This window comes from Mus pahari, chromosome 13, assembly GCF_900095145.1.
Source record: "Mus pahari chromosome 13, PAHARI_EIJ_v1.1, whole genome shotgun sequence".
Taxonomy (NCBI): Eukaryota; Metazoa; Chordata; class Mammalia; order Rodentia; family Muridae; genus Mus; species Mus pahari.
Genome location: NC_034602.1, coordinates 55,319,788 through 55,341,350, shown reverse-complemented (window position 1 = coordinate 55,341,350; position 21,563 = coordinate 55,319,788). Strand labels below are relative to the sequence as shown.

The 21,563-nt window shown below is 46.2% G+C and overlaps 1 protein-coding gene across 5 annotated transcripts in view; it reads right to left on the bottom strand.

Moving 5' to 3' along the window:
• Tbc1d1 (TBC1 domain family member 1) overlaps positions 1-21,563 on the bottom strand; it is a 189,891-nt gene that overhangs the window by 31,031 nt on the left and 137,297 nt on the right. For all 5 annotated transcript variants that reach the window (XM_021210417.1, XM_029545051.1, XM_029545050.1 and 2 more), the window contains 2 exons: positions 10,496-10,681; positions 5,058-5,219 (listed from right to left, as the gene is read on the bottom strand). In XM_021210417.1, coding sequence (XP_021066076.1) covers positions 5,058-5,219; positions 10,496-10,681 — 348 coding nt within the window. The remainder of the gene's footprint in view (positions 1-5,057; positions 5,220-10,495; positions 10,682-21,563) is intronic.

Genomic DNA, 21,563 nt, shown 5'->3' with positions numbered 1-21,563 from the left:
AAAAAAAAAAAAAAAAAAAAAAAAAGGAAGAAGAAGCTGAGAAATAACAAGCCATAGCAAACAAAACCCTCTCCAAACCCATGGAGTCTATTTTTGGTTGGTCATCTGCTTCTGAGCATGGGCCTGCCCTGGCACCATTGGAGAAAAGTGATTTCCCCTGTACCAGCAGTTATCAATTGCAAATAACATCTTGGTTAGAGGTGGGGCTTCATGTCCACTTCCCCTTTCCAATATGGAATTTTGTGTAACTTGAACCTGTGCAGATTTAAAAAAACAAAACCAAAGCCTTTGTGTGGCAGTCAGAAGACGATTCTCAGGAATTGGTTCTCTCCTTGTGGAATGCAGAGACTGAACTCAGCTCACCACGCCTACATGCAAAAGTATACACACCGAATGACCTTGCTGGCCAACTTGTATTGTTTTAGTCACCAAATCTGTAGTTATTTGCTATGGTAGCAACCAGAAACTAGCATACCCTAATGATTGCTTTCTTACATCACTTCTGCTCCTTCTCTCCTTCCTTGCCATGCCTGCTCAGATCTGTCCTAGGGGTGTGTGTGTGTGTGTGTGTGTGTGTGTGTGCGCGCGCACGCACGCATGCGTGCACATACAGAGAAAAAGGGATGGGGTTAGGTAGAGAAGGAGCAGAGCTGTAACACTGTAGACCCTGACTGAAGGCAAGCCATGAACTAGAAGCCAGGCAGCGTGCTGAGTGATTTATACAGGGGCTTTTTCACCAAATACTTTCTGTCAAACTGGAAATTCTTCCCAATCCGGAGATGTCCAATTTCCTCTTATTACTAAATCATTCCCATTATCTTGTCAGAATTATTTGGGGCGGAAGAGAACACTGGCCACGTTACCCAACAGTACCAGACGCTCTCATATTGCAGGATCCGCTGAGTCTGGGATTGGAAGCAACAGTCCTGCTGATCGTTTGGACAAGATAACAGGACCTGTATGCTTCAGGATGAAGTTCTCATCCTCAAATTTCTCTCCGTAGATGGACCTGCCACCAGTGCCATTATGGCGTGTGAAGTCACCACCCTGGCACATGGATCCTGGAATAATTCTGTGAAAGGAGGAACCCTTATAGTCAAATCCTTTCTCTCCTTTCATGCTCAGAGCATGGAAGTTTTCTGCTGTCTTTGGAACTTTGTCTGCAAAGAGCTCAAAGGAGACGCGGCCCAAGGGCTCGTCGTCATTGGCCATGATGTTGAAGAACACACACGGTGGGGTTGACCATGGCTGCAGCAAGCAGCAAAAAGCAACAGTGGGGTCTGCAAAGCCCTTGTTTTCTTTCAAGAAATCATTTGATGCACATCAAACTTTGTGAGTGACTTAATACTCCACAGAATTCTTTCTCTTCCCAAGCTGACTCCTTAGTCTGCTACTCCCTTCTCATGGCAACTTGGAACAATGTCTACATCCCTACATCCATGGGGAAAGGACTCGTCACCCACACAGGGGCTGCTCTCTCTCTCATGCTCTCTGAGGTGACTTAGCCTCTGCCCAAAGAGTTGAAATCATGTTCAGGATCATTTAAAAACTCTGAGACATAGGTGACCAGTGGTCATTTGTGTGAAGTTGCTAAGTCTTCAGGTATTGAAAATGGATGACAGAGCCTCTGGTGTTTGCATGCATTCATTCCTTCAGGGAATGACCAAATCAGAGAGGTCAAAAGGAATTCGAGATCAGCCCTGCTGAACCCCAGTCCCCAGGGTCCAGACATCTGGAGCCTGTCATCTCCCTCACCACACGGAACAGGAACCACATGCCCAGATGCCAGGCCTCTCATCAGCCGCCAGAGAGCAAGCAATTGCTTCTGAGGTGCCGCTACAGAGCCCTGTCTAGCTTACTGTGGAAAGGGGAAGACGGGTGTGTTCACCTCTGCCTTCTGTGTTCTCAAAACAGCTACCCGCAAGCCCCCCATGGAAAGGTCATACTGCAGCAGCCACAACGGGTGTAAAACCCATCAGTGCTGCACAACACTGCAGCAACAGCAAGGTGGGCCAGGCTTTCTCCTGCTGCCAGCCAGGAGGCAGAAATACAGAGAGGGGAAGACACCGACGCAGGGTCACACTGGCAACCGTTGCCTGTACAGAACACGTCTCAACCAAAGGCAGCTTGGCATGACGGTGAGAACTGCAAGCTGAGGACCCGACTGTCACTCAAGTCTCCTTAATCCATAGGAAGGGAAGGTCAAAACCAGCAATACCTACCCATGAGTACTAAAAGCTGCCCTGTCAAAGCTCAGTAAAAGGGCTGGTTTATTTACGTATTTGCATGAGGTTTGGGTGTGTCTATGTGTGTGGGGGGGCGGGGGGCGGGGTAGAGATGCTCAGGCATGTGCATCTAACGGCCCAAAGCTGACATCTAGTGTCTTCCTCAAGATCGCTCCACTTTATTTTGAATCAGGGTCTCATTGAACCTGGCGGTCGGGTTAGTCTGTCTAGCCAGCCTCCCAGGGAATCCCCTGGCTCTGCCTCTTGAGTGCTGGACTTATGGGTAGTTACCACACGTGTTTAAGTTTTACACGGTTCTGAGAATGTGAACTCCAGTGCTCACACTTTGCACAAAAAGTGCTTTATCCACTGACTTTCTCCCAACATAGTAAAACATTTTTAATAATGGCTAAAAGAGCTGGACAGCTCTGTGGCTAATGGCACGAGCCACATCATGGCTCACAACTGTCTAAACTCCAATTCCCGGGGCTCTGGCACCCTCTTCTGATCTTCTTTTGGCACCAAACACGCACATGGTATACAGACATACATGTAGGCAAGAAAACCATATACTTAAAACAATAAATAAATCTCTGTTGTGGATTGCTCTGGTGCTGTTTGTATTTTGATGCTAATTCTGCTTCCTGAAGAAGGCTGCCCCAAGGAGGGGTGGATGACTTACTCGGGTGATTCCATGGGAACCTTCTCCCCATTCTAACTGGTCAATAAAGACGGCAGACGCTAATCTCTGGGCAAAGGATAAGGTGGGATTTCTGGGCCCCAGGAGGAAGAGGAAGAGGAAGAGGAAGAGGAAGAGGAAGAGGAGAGAGAGAGAGAGACAGAGAGACAGAGAGACAGAGACAGAGACAGACAGAGACACTTGGACAAGGCTGTAGAGAGGGTAGGAAGCAACAGACACGTAGGTCTCAGGGACTCCACAGGTGGTGGAAGCTAAGGAGGATGGGGCAGGATATTCTTCGCCCAGCAGTTCTGCTATCTGGCTGGTTTTAAAATATGAAGGCTGTCTGGTGTTTTCCATCCACGGCGACTCAGGTGGGCCAGAGAAAGGGCACAGCTGCTGGATGGTCGTTGGGAGGTTTGGTGAAACTAGCCATGGGAGTGGGGTGAGATGGCCATTGCTAGCACCAGGCAAGGAGCAAGCGTGCATCTTAACATTACACGCAACTCATCTTTATTTCTGTAAGAAGACTATGATAGAGACACCGTTTAGATCTAGTAACCTTCTTAGCAATGAGTTACACGTGGAGGCTGCTTCCTCTGGACAACGGACAAAGCTACAGGAAAACCCTGTGATGTCCACACAGACCTGGAACCCTCATTCCGAGCTAGAGTGAGCTGTCCTCAGCGGCACTGAAAGCAGATGGCTCTCAGCAGGCTCCCAGCTCACACCAATGTTTCCTGAGGCTCACGGTGAGAGAAATCACTACTGCTATACTTCAATACCAAAAATCCATCTACATTAAGCTCTAAAATGTAGTTTTTTATTCTTTGAGAATTTCTCATCTATAAGTCTGGTGTATTTATTTATTTTTTATTACTTGTGTGTGTGTACAATGTGTGTGTGGCCGTGTGCCGTGACATGTATGTGGAAGTGAGGGGACAGCTGTGTAATGTTCTCTCTCCCACCTTTATGCGGGTTCCATGGGGTCACACTGGCTGACAGGCTTGCGTAACAAGTACCCTTACCCTCCTGGTAACGCTGCCAGCCTCAGACTGATGTTTTTATGATACATAGTAAAAATGAGTTGGAGCAAATCAAAATGAGAGCCATGCGGGCGGCATAGGGAGGGCACTAGGGGAGAGGGACAGCCAAGGACAGGGTAAACATGGTGCATACCCATGAAAGCGGTAAGCCTATTACTTAGTGAGTCAACCCAAGTAACTCGTAACAATAAAAACAAAAACCCAGAATGAGAGAACCAGAATGAGGAAACACAGACTCACATGGCATTCGAGGAACCGTGACAGACTGCTGGAGACGTTTCCAGATTCTTTTCAAGTTCTGCACTCACCTCCTCACAGACAAAGCAATCCTAACTGGCAGACCACAGTGAAAGGCAACCACAGGTCCCACCTTCCAAGTCATCCAGGACACAGACTCATGTGCCGTGCTCTGGGGTCTCAGGTCACTTACTTTCACAGCCAGCATCACCACCCACGTCTTCCATGTGTACTTAGCAAGGCTCAGCAGCTAAGAGTATTTACTGCTCTCGCAGAGGACATTTCAGGATGAGGTAAAGACAACCACCCATAACTCAGCCTCCAGGGATGCCAAACCTCTGATGTCAGTGGGCACTGACACTCACATGTGCAAACACACATACATACACACATACACACACAGCTTTTTAGAAAAATGTAAAAACCAAGTGGGGCTCACCCAGAGAGGGGGGTCTTTGCTTAAGATGACAGCACAAGAAGCTGACCTGGACTGAGGTCCGAACCTGGACCACCGTCCTGGAAGGTGAGCTGAGCGCTCTGTTGTTTCCCTGGGATACCCGACCAGTGAGAAGCCACACAGTTCCTTTTTAGTTTCCTATTTAACTCATCACTCATTCAGTTCACAGGCAACTAAGCCTTGAGTTTTCCTATCAACATACTGGTGCCTGGTTTTCCGGGCATTTCAGTTAATGTAACTTAAGATCCTGAAAGGTGATGGAACCCACATCAATCAACTAGACATCTGGAAAACTGTGAGCAAAGACGAAGAGGCCAGGCTACCCCAGAAAGCAGACTTGCAGGTACCCTTACTCCACCCTCCTCGTCATTGCAGAGGGTGAGGCTGGCCGGAGAGCAACTGGTAAAGCTTACCTTGCCCAACAGCTGAGTGCACTTTTTCCATGTCAAACTTAATTTTGGATCTTCCTGGAGTGCTAAGCATTTTTTCCCACACTGTAGTGACTTCTTTAAGACACGGAGTGATTTCTTCATAGTCAAGCTTGAGGCGTTTGTTCAGCAAATCATTTTCGGAGGCTGGAAGAGGTGAGGGAGGGCAGGTGAGCAGGAGCTCCTGAGTTGTAGCCAACAGCACAGGTCAAACTGAACCCACCTCTTCCTCCTCCTAGACAAGCTGGCATGTATCTTTAGCCATTTCACCCTGACTATGCCCCATCCAGATCCTAAGGCAGAGTCAGGCCTGGTCAGGACTTGGATGGAACAGATATGAAAAGCCTAGGAAATTGCCTTGGCTTCCCCCCATCACGGCCTCTGGCCTTACTACTACTTCTGGCCTTACTACTAATGTTTACCCACTTCTTCCCAATACCTTACTGGTGTTCCCAGTGCTTGGCCTGGCAGAGTCCCAGTAACTTCTGTTCACTAAGCTGCAGAGACAGTCTAACGTCCTCCTTATGGAGAGGCAGGCCTCATGTAGGTGTTGTCAACCATTAGTGACATCTCTGTATCTTAGAAAGCTGAAGCTAGCTATTGCATCTCTCCAAGAAAGACCAAAGCCACAATGAGGAGCAACTTAAATTACCAAACAGAAACTAGAAACCAGTAAAGAAAGCCTTTAGGGTCTCATATTTTTAAAACTCCCCAATATGAGAGAGAGCATGTCACTAGAGCTGAGCTCACCACATCTGGCACATCAGGATCATCACTAGCCTCCTTAGGCTGACAGGAGCCAGCATTGGGCTCTGAGCACCAGTGGCTTCATTAGCAGTGACCTTTGTCATAAGCATGTCTGTGTTCCCCAACATTGCCCAGCAAACAACCAGAACTCCATCTCAAGTCCACAGAACGTCACACAGCCAACAAAAGAAAAGCTGCCAGAAGACTTGGCCAGAGGCTTAATCCAAGGATTTTATTGCAGCATCCCCTGCCTCAGATTCCCAAGGACACTGCTGACTACAGTCAGTGGCCTGTGAAATGCCTTATCAGCAAGGCAGGACCCATAGCCACAGACACCTAACCCTTCACAGTACTACTGAAAAGCTTGCGTGTGTGCCCACACTCTTCCGGGACAGAGGCAAACGGGACAGAATGTGATTTTGCAGGATTTTCCCAACAAAGTAATGGCCACATGAACTATCTTGACACTGTGGCTGCTGTTCAGCTCTGAGGTACTCCCACAAGGCAGGGCAAGCTCCTGGCATTCAGTCCCCAGGCTCCCACTAAATCCTCCCCCTGACCCTTCCACAACTCTCCTGCAAACTATCACCATCCCTTGTAAGCTAGCTGGGAAAGTAAACTTTTAAGGGCTCAGCAATGAAATGACCCCTATGCTTAAAGAGATTTAAGAAAAATTATAATGCTTTATTTTCTACAACAAACTTAAGAAAAATGTTGTAAATTGAAAGGGCTTCAACTACAATTTAGGATGTAATGTATCGGCATGGATTTGCAGACTATATAACCCTGTAATACTAGTTAGGCATGAACTGTTATCTTAGATGAAGTCGTCTGATAAGCGCCGGCAGCCTGTGCCACGGTTATGGTGCCCTCCACAGGCTGCTCATAGCTTTATTTTAAAATACAGGGAAAGAGACCTTACGTAGAGGTACAGCAGGAGGCTGTATGCCCTGCAGAGGTGTGCGTGTGAGTGCTGGCTGTTTTTAATTGTTGTTGTTTTTTTTTTAATCTTTATCAAATTGATACAGGTAGGGTCATCTGGGGACTGATTTTCAATTGGAAAACTGCCTGTGATTGATGTGAGAGGGCCCAGCTGACTGTGGGGCGGTGCTATCCCAGGGTAGGTGGCCCAAGGTTAAGAAAGGTAGCTGAGCAAGGCAGGTGAAGGAAGCCAGGCAGAACGAAGCATTTCTCCCGGGTTTCTGCTTCAGTTCTTGCCTTCAGCTCCTGCCCTCACTTCTCCAATGATGGACTATAAACTAGAAGTCAAATAAACTTCCTCCTCCCCAAGCTGATTTTTTTTTTTAAATCACAGCAATAGAAAGCAAACGAGGACAGCGTATCTGTGTCACTGGGAAAGACACCCACAGTCCCAGCTGCCAAGTGTCTACACCACAGAGAGGCAGATTTAGACAATGGGGTTAACTTCTGTCTGGGATGAAACACTTCCAGAATAGTAATTAGTATTGTATCTGTAGATTCCACAAGCCGAAGACTGACTTAGCCAGAGAAAGACTGTCATGAGTATTCCTCTATTTCTTTTCTAAAGAGCATGCAAGTCAGCTTGAATCCTGATCAATCTCAAGAGCCGCTCACCCCTGCAGCTTAAACCTCTTAGAAGAAGCATATGAAAAAACAAACCACAGAGTAATAGTTCCTGCTCACACAGTCAACGCTCTGACTGGGTCCTGTCTGACCTAGCTTCTATATTTAATGGCCCCAACTCAATTCACTGCTATCAAGCTTACTAAATATTTCAAAGCAATCAACTTGCTACTGTTGATTATTTCTCAACAATATAGGTACAGCAAGGCTAATACATGGATTAACACTTCCTATATTAAATTTAGAAAGTTGATTATACTTTGACCACAAGATAAACATCCCAGGTTAAACAGAGGTAAGGTAAATGAACCCAAGCAGTAAAGCTGTAGGACCAGCAGAACAAACACTGCCCATAGCCTGGTAAAGTCGACAGTGGGCACAGCACAGTCCTGGCAAGGTGACCAAGGCAACCCAGCAGACACTCCCCTGCTCATGCAGGTCTGTCAGGCATCTCTGGCACAGAAGCACACACTTTGTTTCTGAGGTATACTGTTCCTATGTCACCACCTCTACTCATGACTTGTAACATTGCCAAGAGCAACCAACCTCTCTCTCCTTATAGGTGTATCTCAGGTTCCATTTCACTGGGCTGCCACCTGCAGGACTGGTTAAAAAGCATTAAGCCTCAAGAGCCACAGAATGAGCATTAGTGACCTCTCAGGTTTTTAACAAAGGTCCCCAGATACACAGCTGTCATTTTCTTGATAACACACTTTGTAATGTTATGACTACCCCTCCCCCTGCCCGTGTGTGTGTGTGTGTGTGTGTGTGTGTGTGTGTGTGCGTGCGCGCGCGCGCAGACATTAGTAAAGCTGCAGACGCCATGGGGCATGTATGGGGGTCAGAGGACAACCTTCAAGAGTTGGTTCTCGCTCCCCACTGTGGGTTCTGAAGACTGAACTCGGGCCAACAGGCTTGTGTGGGAAGTATCTTTGCTTATTGAACTATCTCACAGGCCCAGAAAATATTGCTAATTTTAACTTTTTAATATTTATTATAATTTCTTATAATTTTTATATATATACAAGGTATTTATTTTCTATTTTTCTTTTATTGTTTTATTATTTTCATCCAATATATTCTGACTATCATCTCTCATCCCGCAACTCCTCTGAGATCCTCCCATTCCAATTTACCCTCTTTCTGACTCTCATTAGAAAACAGGCATTTAAAGAATAATAATAAAAGAAGAGAAAACAAACTGGAATAGGACAAAACAAACAGAAGAAAAAGAGCCAAAGAAAGACCACAAGAAACACATACAGACACAGAAACACACACAGGAATCCCATAAAACCTGAAGCCATAATGTGTACAAAAAGGACCCATAGATTAAAAAATAATAATAAAAATAAAAACAAAGTAAATAAATAGATGCCCTGAGTAAATAGAGGCTTCCTTCTGCAGTAAATGGGAACAAATGCAGAGAGCCACATCTAGACGATGTACACTCAGCTGTAAGCAGCAAGTCGATTCCCTCCCCTCAGAGCTCAGGGAACCTTGCGGAAGAGGAGGCAGGACTGTAAAAGCCAGAGGAGATGGGGGACACCAAGGAAGCAAGGCCTTCTAAACGCATCAGGGCTGATGTACATATGAACTCAGACATCGTGGCAGCATGCACAGGGCCTGCATGACTCTGTGCCAGATGGGTCCCAGGACCGAGAGGAGAAGTGGACACAAGCCCTCATCCCTAACCCAGAAGTTACCTCTAATTGATAACCACTGGCAAGTGGAAAACTAGTTTTCTCCAATGGAGTCTCATGGGGTTTACAAACCACTAAGGGCAGGCCCTGTGTCCAGCAGTAGATTAGATGGCTAATGCAAAAAGAACTCAGTAGCATCTTTGGATGTTCTTTGTCTCACCAAACAGACACAGACACACACAGACACACACACACAGACACACACACACACACACACAGACACACACACACACACAGACACACACACACACACAGACACACACACACACACACACTCTCTCTCACACACACGAAGAATGAAGTAGGAAAAATCTTAATACTGAGCTGTTACAAACTGCTCACTATAGCCTGACTACGCAACCTGTTCTCAGCGGCAATACTGTGAGCAAGAGAGCACTGGCTTCTTCTCTAGGCAGCTGTTCCAACTGCTGGGCTACCATCACACCCAGGGCTTCAGTCCTTCTCAGCAGCAGGCACTGTGTTCCTTGTGTACGGTGCCGTTGTAACTCACAGACTCCTGATCACGAGGAGGACATCTAGCTAAGAAGAGCCGCAGAGAGCTCTAGCCAGCAGGGCTTCATGGGACAGAACACCTTCTGAGAGTTTATTCCTAAGATCTGGTGTCTTAGTAACTTTCAGTTCTATTCAAGCTTTGGCGTCTTATTCAAAGACAAAAACCTGTGACCAAGCATAATGCTCAATGAAACACACGAATTCCAAAACTGCATTAAGGAATGGCACGGTGAGTGAACCTCCTGCTACATTCTAGCCTCCCTTTAGGAGGGTGTACTCAGACTTCCCACTCAGAATCTTTAGGACTTCAAATCCAGGCAGTGGCTTACAAAAATCTAAACTTTACAAGTTCCTGTCATTTTGATAACGGTGATATCCAGGTAAACTTTTACCCAGGAACCCACTGAACAGCCACACAAAATGGAATTATATACCTTAAGGATTTATATAGGATCAGTCTAGTCTCACTACCAAGGCAGAAATTATGGCTAGAGATAAAAAGAAAAAAAAAATCCCATAAACCGACCACCACAACAAATCCAAGCAACCAATCAACTAACCAACCAAGCAGCCAGCCAGCCAATCAAAACCACTTCTGAGAGTCAGCGCTTACATGGCGCTTGTATTTCACAAGTTCTAAACGTGGTGCTTCTCATGCTACACAGGAATACATGAGAGTTGGTAAGACTCACTTTAAGTGTCTGGAAAGTAAATGGTGTCACTATTACTTTGAAAACGTAAACAGACACGACAGACATCCACATACGTGAGGCCACCTCCCTGTTGTTTTTGCATCTCGTGTGCAAGGATTAAGTAAGAGCGTCAGTTTTGCTCAGCTTCACTCTCCAAACCAACCTTGTAGCTTCTGATTCTCCTTCTCCATCCTGAGCAGCAGGATCTGCTGCAAGATGGCCTTTTTCCACAGCTCTCGAAGCTCACGCGATGTCCTCCTCTTTTCTTCCTGTACTGGGCCAAATGGGCCATCCTCACACACTGGTTCTAAAGGGGAGCGTGGAGGTAGCTCTCCCAGCTCTGAATAATCTGGAAACAAACAAAACAGACATTGCAGGATGATATTTCGTTCCTTTAAAAATCTTGGGTGTGTGGTGCCTGAGTGTGTGTGTGTGTGTGTGTGTGTGTGTGTGTGTGTGTGTGAGAGAGAGAGAGAGAGAGAGAGAGAGAGAGAGAGAGAGAGAGAGAGAGAGANGAGAGAGAGAGAGAGAGAGAGAGAGAGAGAGAGAGAGAGAGAGAGAGAGAGAGAACACTTTGTTGAGTTAGTTCTCTCCTTCCACCTGCATGTGGATCCTTGCGACTGAACTCAGGACACTGGGCTCAGTAAGCACCGATACCCACTGAGTCATCCTACCAGCCTCAGAATAGACTACTTTTGTTCAACAACAAACACTATGTATTCAAATGATTTACCAACTCAGAAATTTCTGCTCAATTAGCCAAGACATGACATCACCAAATGTAAAATGTATGTTTTGGGGACAGCAAGACAGCTCAACAGGTAAAGGTACTTGTCAGCCTAGAAACCTGAGTTTAATCTCTGGGACCCACATGAAGGAAGAAAAGAACTGACTCCCAAAAGTTATCCTCTGGGTTTCACGTGAGTGCTGTGTGGTATTTGCATGCTTGCCCCAACCCCCACATACTCGTAAATAAATGTGATTTAAAAACCGTGTTTTAATATTCACCACAGTAAGTTATGTATGAGTCACAAACATGAGGTAAACACACATTTACTAGGAAGCAACAGCTTCAGTAGCTGGGGAAATGTTTGAAGAGACTTTTGGGGTTTAAGATGACCTTTGGGGGTCAATTGATCATATAGTTGTTACTATGCTTCTATAATCACTTATGTAATACAACCACCCTAAGACTCCGCTATTTAGTTTTGTAAATCTAGTTTTATATTTAAAAAAACCTGATCTAACAGCAAACAAGCAAACAAACAAGGTATAGGTGTTTGGGAGACTTTCCGGTGTCACACAGCTAGGCAGCAGGGACCCAGCATGGGAACACAGCAGCTTGGCTTATATAGCACTTTCACTGCCCCATTAGATACTCTGAGAAAGTTAAATATATTTCAGAGACGGTATGACCTGGGACTATTATCAGATCCCCCAGTCAGGTGCAGGACACTAGTGGTACTGGGCATCTCTACAGGTAGTCACTTACCCTGACATGTAATTGCCTGAAAAGAAAACCAATGCCCAGAAGAAAATCTAGTAAGCAAGCAGGTGCACAGAGATCCCACTGTACCTGGCTCAGAAGCACCTGCTTACCACTAGATGCAACTTCAAGGTTTCCCACATCAGTTCTAAATGTCTGTGTTTTAACACCTCACATTTCACATATTTGTATCCCTTTCTTTACATGAACCACATTCCTGTAAACCACACAATAGTATAACTCTCAAATATCTTACAGACATATACAGTGCCACACCTATTCACAGTGACCCTTGAACTAAAAGGCAGCACAGGTCCTCAGACAATTACACCTCACATGATGAGAAGCAGTAACAGGAGCCACTGTGCACACTGAACTTAAGGAACATGGATCTTAACATCTGCAAGTGAAACAACATTCACAGGCGGCTTGAGCCTCAAAACTACCCACCTCCAATAAAGTCCCGAGCTGTCATTTCCCTAGCAGCCACTGGCACTATCTTTCCTGAAGTTGAATGGGGATCCTGCCATGAGATCCTTGAGCCCACACTGAAGCGCAGAGTCTTCATTTCTTCTAGTAACCTGGCCAACTGAACTCCTAGTAATCCTGGGTTGTAACTTAGCCAGGAACGGGGAATAAGCTTAATAGTTTAGGCTGCTTGGTCTCAGGTCCAGGGTGGCTTCTGACTGGAGCCGACTACAAAGGTTTATGGAGTACCAGCTTTGACTTCAGTATTTGCAGAAACTAGATCTGTAACATTGCTAAGTACCGTTTGGTAACAATGATGCTGATGCTGATGCTGATGTGAGGTTGAAGGCATAAATCACCTTCCCAGTGTTCTCAGCCTTTGCCTATTTGCCGGTCACTGGGGTGACAAATATTATGTGTATTTGCTTATTTGTGGATATTAGCTCTTAAGTCAATAGTTGAGCTACAGTCCATAGAACCACAGAGGTTTATAGAGTAAAGGACTAGGGAGAGACAGATCTTTCTAGGAAAGGGAAATTAACTAGTTATGGATGGATGGGGGATAGATGGAACAGAAGGAAGGAGGGAAGAGGGGGACAAAAAAGGGAAGAGGGGTTAAGGGAGGGAATATGTGTTGCAGGATATATGACCACATTGTGAACTCTGAAATTCATTTTCAAAAAAAAAAAAAATCTGTTTCTAGTTGTGGTATGGCTCAGCCGTGGCATACACCTTTAATCCCTCTGGCTGGAATACAGACATTCCCTTAGTATACACCTTTAATGCCTCTGGCTGGAATACAGACTTTCCCTTAGTACACACCTTTAATCCCAAACAATGAAGGTAAAGTTAGCTTGCTTAGTTTGTAGACAGAAGCACCCATGTTTGAAAGTGATATCTTATTGAGTGGCAGACAAAGTGGCAAATCAGAGTAAGATTTGACAGAACAGGATGTGCCCAACTCTCAGGGGAAGAGAGAGGAAAGAGAGGTAACATAAGAGGGAATGAGAGGGAGAGGGAGAGAGAGAGAGAGAGAGAGAGAGAGAGAGAGAGAGAGAGAGAGAGAGAGAGAGAGACAGAGACAGACAGACACAGATACACAGAGATACACAGAGAGAGAGAGAGCAGGGGGAACAAAAGGGGGAGGAAGGAGAGGCAGTTTTATGGGGCAGTTATAGAGACAGGTTGTACAGACAGAAGGTAGACATAGGTAAAGACTGAACAAGTCAGAGAAAGAGAAGGAGAAAGAAGTTTAGAACAGATTGCTAGAGTTAGTTTAAGGCTAAGAAGAGGCTGCAAGAAAAGCCAGATTGAACCAGTCAGCTTGGAGAAGAGTTTGAGACAAAACAGCTGAGTTGAACCCGTCAACCAGAACTCAAAAAGAACTAGAGAGGGGCGAGCTTACTCAGCAGTGAGTCTCAGAGGCTGAGAACATTCTAGGCCTAGATTAGGTTATAAGGAGGCTAGAGGCTTCCAGGACTAGGCCTAGCTAGCAGACAGAGTGAGCCTTGAAGATGACAGTTACTACCAGGAGAATAAAAGATATTTCTACAAAAATGGGGAGAGACATCTAAAATTAAGGAAGGGCTGTCTTAGGGAAACCAAAAAGAAATAGTAGAAAATTAATAAAATATATACATGTATGAAGGGGATCTAAATGAAATAATCAAATAATGGGGGAGATAAGAGTCCCAACTGGCCATCTCTTATCATCAAATCAAGTTTCCAATACTGGAATTGGGTTATATCTATGGTCAAAAATGCCCCATGGAAACTCCCAAACAATTCTGGGTATTGCCAACATTATAGGTTGCTCTTCACAAACTTGTGACAAGGCCCACAATACCTACACAACTCTCTGTGCAAAGAGAATTCAAGCCGGTGCCTAAATAAAGCCTTTACCCAGATATGCTAGCACCTTTGATATAGGAAGTTGTTCTGGATGCTACCAAGAGAGACTAGATATCCCAGGGACCTAGGATAAAAGCAAATATTACTGTTCTTAACAAGAAAAGTATCAATAAAATGTCTTCTAATGACATTCTGCTATTCTCATACATCAGTGCCTGACTCAGCCATCGTCAGAGAAGCTTCCCCCTGCAGCGGATGAGAACAAATAAGAAACCAGTCAGTCAGTGTGCAGCGAGTGAGACCACCTATCCCTAAAAGGCAGGTCTCCATCAGATCCCTCCGTCAGAGCTCAGGGAATTCTGCAGAAGAGGGGACAGAGGACAGCAAGGAAATAAGGCCCTCAATCAATGGGACTGACGCGCATCTGCACGTCCAGAGACTGAGGCAGCATGCCGTGTTTGCATGGGTCTGTGTCAGACGGAGTCCGAGAGCTGAAAGAAGTGGACACAAGCCCCACCCCAGCCCAGAAGCTAGCTCCAACTGATAACCCCTGCAAATGGAACTTCAGTGTTCTCTTCTCTTACTGGGGAAGCAAGCTACTGTACAGGGCAAGTTGCATGCCCGGCAGTAGACGGCCAACAGAAAATGAACTTAAAGGCACCTCTGAAGGCTCCCTGTCTCAGGTCCTGTCAAGCTTCTCCCTTTAAACTAAAAATTACACACACACACACACACACACACACACACACACACACACACACACACACTTTTTTTCTTCTTTTTACCCTACAGGTCCTTTGTGTATATTTCATGTCTTCCAGGTTAGAGTTTTTACGTGATTCCTGAGTGTGTGAGTGAGTATCTGTGTCTCTCTGTCTCTTGTACCTTTTCTGAGGTTCTTTTCCTTCTGCTAATTTGTATTATTATGGTGTATTAGTTTTGTTTTACTGTATCTTATATTGTTATACGTAGAAACCTGTGTTTTCTAATGAGACAGAAAGGGGGTGGGTTGGGGTGGGAAGGGTTTGAGGAGGAACTGGGAGGAGTAGAGAAAGGGAAACTGAAATCAGAATGTATTATGAGAGAAAAATAGCCATGGCCAATAAAAGAAAAATAAGTTTGAAGGAAATAGTTATACATTAATTCCCAAGCAAATGAAATTTAATTTACTTAATCCAATAGTGTGTGTGTACTGTTTGATGGAAGAACTGGTAATGAATGTGAATACTATTCAGAATGGTCAGCATTCCGAATGCAGAGATTCTATTCTAGAAGGGGACTTCACTGAACACTCTTCACACCCCAGTGTGGAAACTGAGGCTCAAAGTCACGTGTCTGAATATTTCCTAGGTGCTAGGTGGCATGCTTTATAAGTACTTACCAATTTTACCTCCATACCACCAGATAACCCAGGAACATTTTTAGGGCTCAAGAGAAACACTTAGAACATAGGGTGGCTCAGTTCATGGAGCCAGGAGTAGAACTTGGAGCCTAGGCTAACCCCCCCCCCCCCCACACACACACTGCCTCATTCAGGTATGGAAATACAGGCAAAGAGGAGACAGAAGTATGGACTGAATCACACTGATGCTGTCAAGTCATTCACACCAAATGAGCAGGCTCCAGGCCTCTCTGCACCCTGCTCACCTAACAGGGCACATATGGAATTATATGCAAAGTTCCAAGAGCACTTATTGGGTAAGATTCAGTGCTTGATTCTAACATTAGTGACTACGTTGTTCTAAAATCAGAATCTTTGGGAAAAAACCTTTGTGCAGCTTAGATTTCTCCATAGATTGGAAATTTTTCATTATTTATATGTATGTCTTTCTTACTTTGTGTGTGTGTGCGTGTGTGTGTGTGTGTGTGTGTGTGTGTGTGTGTGTGTGCCGTGCATATGTGAGTACCTAACCAGTTCAGAAAAGCTGGAGTCAGAGGCAGCTGTGAGCTGCATGCTGTGAGTGCTGGGTGGGAGTCAGGGTCAGGTTCTCTGTAAGAACAATACTTGTTCTTAATGCTGAGCCGTTGCTCCAACCTGGACTGCAGATTTTTTTTGAAGGGAACACTCACATACTGAAAACACTGGGGAAGAGAAATGCTTGTTCCATGTTAAAACTAACAGCAAGGCCCAGGGCCCTCCCCCAACAACAGGGGTCCTTCTTCCCCTGCTTTGGCATGCCCAGGACCCATGGCTGCTTAACAGCACTGTCAGGGACGGACCATCTCGCCTGTGAGGGCTGGGATGGTCTTTTAGCCTCTCTGGCTGCCTGACTGACTCCCCACCATCACCATAAAGCTCAGCCCCCCTCAGGATGCTCGCTCTTGCTTCCTTTCCGGCCTGTGGGGTCCTAGGCACCTCCCCTCTGCTACCATAGCACTGGTGCAAGCCTCGCCACTGCTCTGAACCCCAAACACAAACAATATGCAAGGATCCCAGAGACAGGAACCAGGGCAGCCTGGACCATCCTGACAAGACTGAGCAGAAGAGAAAGAAATCAGAGGGACAGAACATGGCAAGGCCCTAGAGCATGTTAGGTTGGTAGCAAGTGACTGGGCTGGGGCTCTCTAAAAACAATTGTATTCTTAAATTACACAGCCTATATATCTGTCTGTCTGTCTGTCTATCCATCAACCCCCCCTCAATGAAATCTACAGAGAAAGGTGGTTATTTAACACATAGATACCTTTATACACATATGACTTTATGAGAAACATATGGCAAATTCAGTGTTAATCCTCCTGTGACCAAGCATCCATCCACTTCAGCCCAAAACAATGGTGAGATAAAATCAAGTTCTGTTCCCAAGGAGACAGCTGAGTGGGCCCCATTCCAGACAGTGTCAGGAGTGGCTGAAGACAGGTCATGGGGGTAACAGGAGTTCAGAGGGTCGTTAACAACGAATGAGCCAACCCTAACAGCTCTTCTGTGGGGTTGGAGAAGCCGAGTCTATAGGCAGCTGCCATGGCTAGGGAAAGCTACCCCTTGAGAAGTGCAGCATCGGCAAAGCAGCAGACAGAATCAGAGGCCACGAAGAGTTCCACCAAGACCAGGGAGAGGAGAGAGGTGCAGCTATATTGCAAGAAATAGGCCAAGTTGGTAAGGTGGGTCAACAAACAAAGGGCCACCTGTTAAGCAAGACCTCCACCCCATGCGTGTGCAGTTAAGAAGTAAAAAGGAGGCATGCTACAAGTTCTGTGCCAGAGAGCCCCGAGGCAGGGACCATGCGCGGTTAGCTTACTGGTAATCACCGTAAGCCCAACAAAGTTTTTAAAAGATGTCAGAGCACCCAGCAGTCATCATTTACACTGCTCATGTCCAGGACTACAGTGGCCGATCAAGTCTCCTCTTCCTGCAGTTTACCAGGGGCCCAGAAGATGAAACCTGCCTCTGAGTCCCACCAATAGCACGTGGGTTGCAGTGTCACTGAGCTGAGTCCCCGGGACAGCTTCTCAGAGTATAGTGTCAGCAAGAGGCAAGAGGCAACCCTGAGAGCTTGTGAGAAATGCAGTCTCGGTCCCAAACACCAAGGCCTGATAAATCATAAACTCTAGGAGAGATCCAGCAAACGAGGCTTAAACAACTGGGGGTTCTAATTCACAAACAAGTTTGAAGGCCCTGGATCTGGGCATTCAGTATGTTCACTGAAGTTAAATTTTCATACATTTACCTTAACTGGTGGCATCATACTATGTGACACTGTAACACGAGACAATAGGCATGTCTTGAATTTCTTCTATTTTTGCAATGCTACAGATCTTAATTAGGGTTTTTAACGTATTCTACCACTGAGCTAACCTCTTAGCCCCAGGGGTACCTTTAAATACATTTCAGATTAAACAATGACTCTACCCATCATGTACACCGTGACTATTAAATAAAGTATAATAATACATCTGTCTTTTCAAACACTGGCCAAATCACATTATCTTAGTCAAAGGCAATTGTTTGATCTCAAATTAATACCATTTTCTTAAGAAATGCACTCAGAAAGGGGCCCCTCCCTACTGACCCAAATCCACCACCCACACAAATCAAACAATAATAAATTCCCTTCCAAAAAACCCTTCAGATCTGAACATAAATAGTCAGGGACAGAAACCAATGAGTCACTCAACACAACAGAAAAATATACTACAGAAAGCTAAGGGCACCATTGCCCAACCCATACATACACACACACACACACACACACACACACACACACACACACTGCTGTGCACCTCTTCCCAGCTCTGGCCTCTGCAAGCCCAGATGCTGCTAGCCATCACACTCTGCCAGGGGACCAGGGGCTCTCAGTTTCTACTGAGGAACGGTGAAAAGAACCAGAGAAGACACCCACTTCCTTATTTGTCCCCAAGCCTCTCCCAGCCATGGCACAGGTGCTATGGAGGCTAAAAGGAGAACCTGGAAAGAGTCAAGAGGTTAAGTTATGGAGCAGGAGAGAGGAGGGAGCGAGAGTATGCCAGGAGCTGGGGAGGAGTGAGGAGCTAGGGAGTGGCTGGGAGCAGGGGAGTAGTGGGGAGCAGAGCGGTTGGGCTTCAATAGCTGATAGCTGTTCCTAATGTCCTACCCAGTAGGGGACAGGGCCTCATCACAGGCATCTGGGAGGGAGCAAATGCTGAGCCCATAGGAGAGGCAAGGCCATTCTCAACTGCCCCTTCACTCTACTCCCACTAACGGGAGGAGTCCTGCGGACACGCTGTGTCCGCTGCATTGTCCCAGGGCGGGGAGCATGTCCTAGAGTCTTAGACATGTATTAAAGTTTTCATTAGGACACAGTAAAGACTATTACAAGGGCTGGAGGTACACCCCTCATGAAGCCCCTGATGAGCCCTCGTGAAGCAGGTTTTTATAAAAAGGATCCCCCCCCCCCGCTCCTGCTCCCCCCCCACACACACACACATACCTCTGAACAAAACAGGAGAGCTGTGCCATGGGCTCAGAGGCCTAAAGGATGGCCCAAACTCGGGAGGGAGGACAAGCAGACTAATGGCTCAAAAACGCCCGAATTTCCCTTCCTGGGCCAGGGAACTGTAACATACTTATCTACATAGTTCCATACTTTTACCTATTTATGATCTTTTAACGGGCAAGTTTACTACAGTCGAACTTCCCAAGGACACACACTCCTAATACTTCCTGATACCGCCCCCTGGCCCGTCCCTGAGCTCCTGCTGCAGTTAGCATTGGCTAGCACTGCACTCTGAGCAGCCCTCTGGCCACAAACTGTACTTTAACTAAGTGCCATGATGGGGTGCAGGGCCAAAAGCACCTGAGCATATGCGTGTTGTGTCAAGGCCCCGAAGCAGGGCAATCATAAAGGGCAAGGTGGGGTACACACCGGGGATCCCTCTCTGGAGAGGAAGCTGTACATCCGGAAGCAGGGGAAGAATGAGCAGTGTCACATGGCAGCCATGCTGAGCAGACAGACATTAGTGCTGGGGCAGGGGAGGAAGTAGGAAAGGGAAGCGGGCGGTGCGAGAAGACCCTCAGGGAGAGAGTCCCAGGAGGAGGGCAGGGAAGAAATGCGTGAGCAGGGGAAGAATCAGAAAAACCATGGCTAGGTAACAACCAGAATCCCACGGGACCTTTAGCTAAGTCGCTGAAGTAGAGCCATGCCTGAGTGGCTCACGGCTGTAGCCAGGACCTCTGCTGCCCTCCGCCCCCGCCCACCGCCTTTCGGGCATACGTCACTGAAATTCTAGTCCTGCCCACTGTGATCTAAGGTTGGAATCCATGAAAGGAAGCCCTACAGTTGGGAAACGCTTTTGTTCTTGCTGGAAAGAGGGGATGAGGAAATCTGTGCAATGAAACGAGAAGTTTAAAATAGTGGACCCAGTTCTTTCCTGACTCCTATAACGGTGTGAAATTGTGGCGCCTCTCCATGGAAAACACATCACTAAGGCTTTCCTGATGGGGCAAACATCCTGGACATATCTGTCAGCTTAGGAGACAGCATCATCCTCAGGTGTCCTCAACTGCTGAGGCAGCTGGCAGATGAGGCAACCATGCAAATGGCCACATATTGTCTAGGGGACCAGAAGACGTCTTTTTGACAATATGACTCTTCTGCAAAAATGACAGTCTCTGTGATGTTAAGAGTGAGCTGAACAGCCGGGCAGTGGTGGCCCACACCTTTAATCCTAGCACTTGGGAGGCAGAGGCAGGTGGATTTCTGAGTTTAAGGCCAGCCTGGTCTACAGAGTGAGTTCCAGGATAGCCAGGGCTACACAGAGAAACCCTGTCTCGAAAAACAAACAAACAAAAAAACAGACAGAGTGAGCGGAACATAGGTGTGGCAGTAAAGCCTACAATCCAAGCACCCAGGAGGACTTCGAGGTTAAGACTGGCCTGGCCTACACTGCAAGTGTCAGAAAACAAGGTGAACAATGTGGCTGACATTTGTTGGGGAGGTGCCTACTTTTATTTTCTAAACCCCCAAAGAGAAGGGGCTGTCTGCATCCTATGTGATTACAGCTTCCACTGACTGGTCCACATCCCTACTATTAGGTAGATGCTGTCATTATTCTATGCTGTACCTGCATATACTATGGAGGACATCACAAAATCAGTGTTAGCCAAACAGGTCACAGAGGAGCCACAATGGGGTAATCACCTCACACCCACTACACTGACCACTATCAAATTAACCAGAAAATAGCAAAGGAAGGGGTGTGTGTGTGCATGTGTGCGTGTGTGTGTGTGTGTATGGAACCCGAGGGCACTGGGAAGGCACCAATGCTGTGAAAAGAGTGTGGCACATTAAAAATAAAAGGGTCATTTGGTCAGGCGCCCTATTTTTGGCATTTGCACCCAGGTTCACAGTCACAATAGCTAAGAAATGGGTACCAAAAAAGGCCAGTCAATATAAGTAAGCAAAGCCACATGTGGCACACAAACACGGCAGGTATAATTTGACCTTGAAAGGGAAAACCTGCCATGAGCTAGCAAGAGGAAACTACTTAAATAAACTTGAAACAAGAAGACAAAGCTGCATGATTTCACATGAAGCATCTAAAGCAGCCACATTCATAGAAACAGAAAGTAGAACAAAGGTTAGTGTGGGCTGGAGAGAGTGGCAGGCTTTAAGGGTTTCAGGTTTACAAGAGGAAACTCATAACCAAAACTTACCATCTCAACCACTTTGAGGTGTAAGTATGTGTTTTACACAACAAAAATGAACTCGACACTACCCTGATCTCCAAATGATCAAGTATCTCCAAGGCCACACCCACTTTCTCTCAAATGGCCAAAAGCGAATTATTATCACAGTGGGTGTTAGTAACCAGCATGGAGCTCTACTTTTTAGTTTTTTTTCTTTTAAACAAGTCTTGGAATGTGGAACAATCTGCCCTTGAACTCTCTGCTCCTCCTGCCTCAGCCTCCAGAGACTATGGGAGTGCCCTCTCACAGCAGGCAGACTAT